This window comes from Electrona antarctica (genome assembly GCF_951216825.1).
Source record: "Electrona antarctica genome assembly, chromosome: 9".
NCBI lineage: Eukaryota > Metazoa > Chordata > Actinopteri > Myctophiformes > Myctophidae > Electrona > Electrona antarctica.
Window position 1 is genome coordinate 50,244,764 of NC_136790.1, and position 2,163 is coordinate 50,246,926.

A 2,163-nucleotide genomic window follows, 5' to 3' on the forward strand; every position below is an offset into this window, starting at 1 on the left:
AAAGACAATGGGCAGGTTTCCCAAAGGGAACAAAAGGCCTACATTTACCTTGCCGACATCACTTCGCCTATAGACTGAATCCATTGCACACATCACAAATGGATGTAGTGCATTTACAAACCGGCTACATTGCTCACCATCAGTGGCGTGCACAGATAGACACTAGGGGGTGCTAGAGCACCCCCTGCCCTTTTGGCAATGTGCCCTTTTGAAGAAAAAAAAGAAGAAAAAAAAACATTTTTTTCTCTCTTTTTTTTTTGATTTTTCAAAAATAGCAGACCTACAAGCTCATAGCGCGCCACTCGGTGGCGCGCTATGAGCTTGTAGATCTGCTATTTTTCAATAGCTAAAGCATAACATAATGCTAACACCAAAAGGGGTTCCCGCCCAAAATGGATTAAGGCAACCGGCCGGTTCCACGCGCTGCACAAGGTGCCCTTTTTTAACTTGAGCACCTGCCCCTCTAAATGTCTGTGCACGCCACTGCTCACCATGACTGCATTGTATTCTGTTTTATATGGACCAAGCTTTTCAAGAAACAATCAAAGTAACCAAACGACAACAAACTTTGGGTACAGATGTGTAGACTCTGCACTGCATACTCTTATTTGGAAGTCCGACCCATGTATATTAATTGACCACGAGTGGCTGACATGACAAAATTAGGCATGTTTCATTATTTACGCTTGTGTGTCATGCGCGTCATGGAAGAAATTCAACCTGGTTTACGCACCTGCAACATTTGCAGCTCTTACATCTACATGACCGTTCGGATTCCAAACATAAAGTGCTCACCCCAGAGCCACGGATGTTACAATTCTGCTCGGGCGTATAAGTACACGTATCTTCCGTACCTGGGAGTGGCCAGGGCTGACACGGTCTGTGGAGAGAGACGGACCTTGACAAACCCCCTAGTAATAGCTATGTAATCTATTAATGACACATTAGGGTACACCTATATTGGCTGACGTTTCTGTGGATTTCTTCTTTTTGTCTATATGATTCATTCAATCAATACTAATGTCATTCTCTATGTTTCTCAGCTGGGTTTCTTCAAGAGGAAGTACAAGGAGTTGGAGCAGAAGGAGAGAGCAGAGGAGGGAGAGACAGACGCACTGCAGAGCAACAAGGAATGAAAGAATCACAATCAGAAGAGTTTATTGCCATGACATGTAAACAAACATGTTAGGAATTTGGTTTGCTGGGACAGCAGAGTACAGTTACAACATTAGGACAGGTGCAAAACAGGACAAGACAGTGCAAAGACAACATATAGTGCAATGAATAGTGAATAAATAATAAATATAAATTGCAGAGAGTTCAAGTGATCAGGTCAGTCCATCCACTCTGAGTGGGGGAGGAGGGAATGTTTTTTTACTATATTTGTTAGACAAAAGCTATTAAATACAAATATTTGTAATGCAATTTTCTAAACTAATATAGTTTTATATTAGAACTATAATTTATTTTAAAACCTTTTTATAATAAGCAATAATGGAAAAGGGGGAATTGTTTTTAAAACTATAAATAACATTTAAAAAAGGGAAAATCAACTAACCTTTTTGTAGTTGTATATTATTTAATAATATAAAACAAATACATGGGACTGTGTGTGTGTGTGTGTGTGTGTGTGTGTGTGTGTGTGTGTGTGTGTGTGTGTGTGTGTGTGTGTGTGTGTGTGTGTGTGTGTGTGTGTGTAAAATATGTGTGGTAATATGCATACATTCAACACAAAATGCATTATGCTCTCATGTTCTTTATTTTTGTCTTATAACAAGAATGTGTGTATATTTTATATTGAAAGCCTGTATAGAACACTTGTTTTGTACTTAAAGTTGTAATTAAATTTTGCACAACTGGTATATTTCTACTGCTATTACTACCAGTACTGATAGCAGTACTGGTATATTTATACTGCTATTACTACCAGTACTGATAGCACTACTGGTATATTTATACTGCTATTACTACCAGTACTGATAGCAGTACTGGTATATTTCTACTGCTATTACTACCAGTACTGATAGCAGTACTGCATGTGAATAAGATACACAAATGTACATAAAGGTACATATTTGCAATGTTCTACAGAGACACTGAAAAATGATGGAACTACTACTATTTGTATTAAAGGGGAATACCACTCACTTTCAACATTGAACT

At 38.4% G+C, this 2,163-nt stretch overlaps 1 protein-coding gene across 1 annotated transcript in view; it reads left to right on the top strand.

Annotated features, from left to right (window-relative positions):
• Positions 1–1,588, top strand: part of LOC306930029 (integrin alpha-2-like) — a gene marked incomplete at its 5' end in the record, with an annotated part of 13,239 nt that extends 11,651 nt beyond the window's left edge. Inside the window, one exon of the mRNA XM_079510768.1 lies at positions 1,044–1,588. Coding sequence (XP_079366894.1) covers positions 1,044–1,136 — 93 coding nt within the window. The 3' untranslated portion in view covers positions 1,137–1,588. The remainder of the gene's footprint in view (positions 1–1,043) is intronic.
• Between the last annotated feature and the right edge of the window lie 575 nt (positions 1,589–2,163).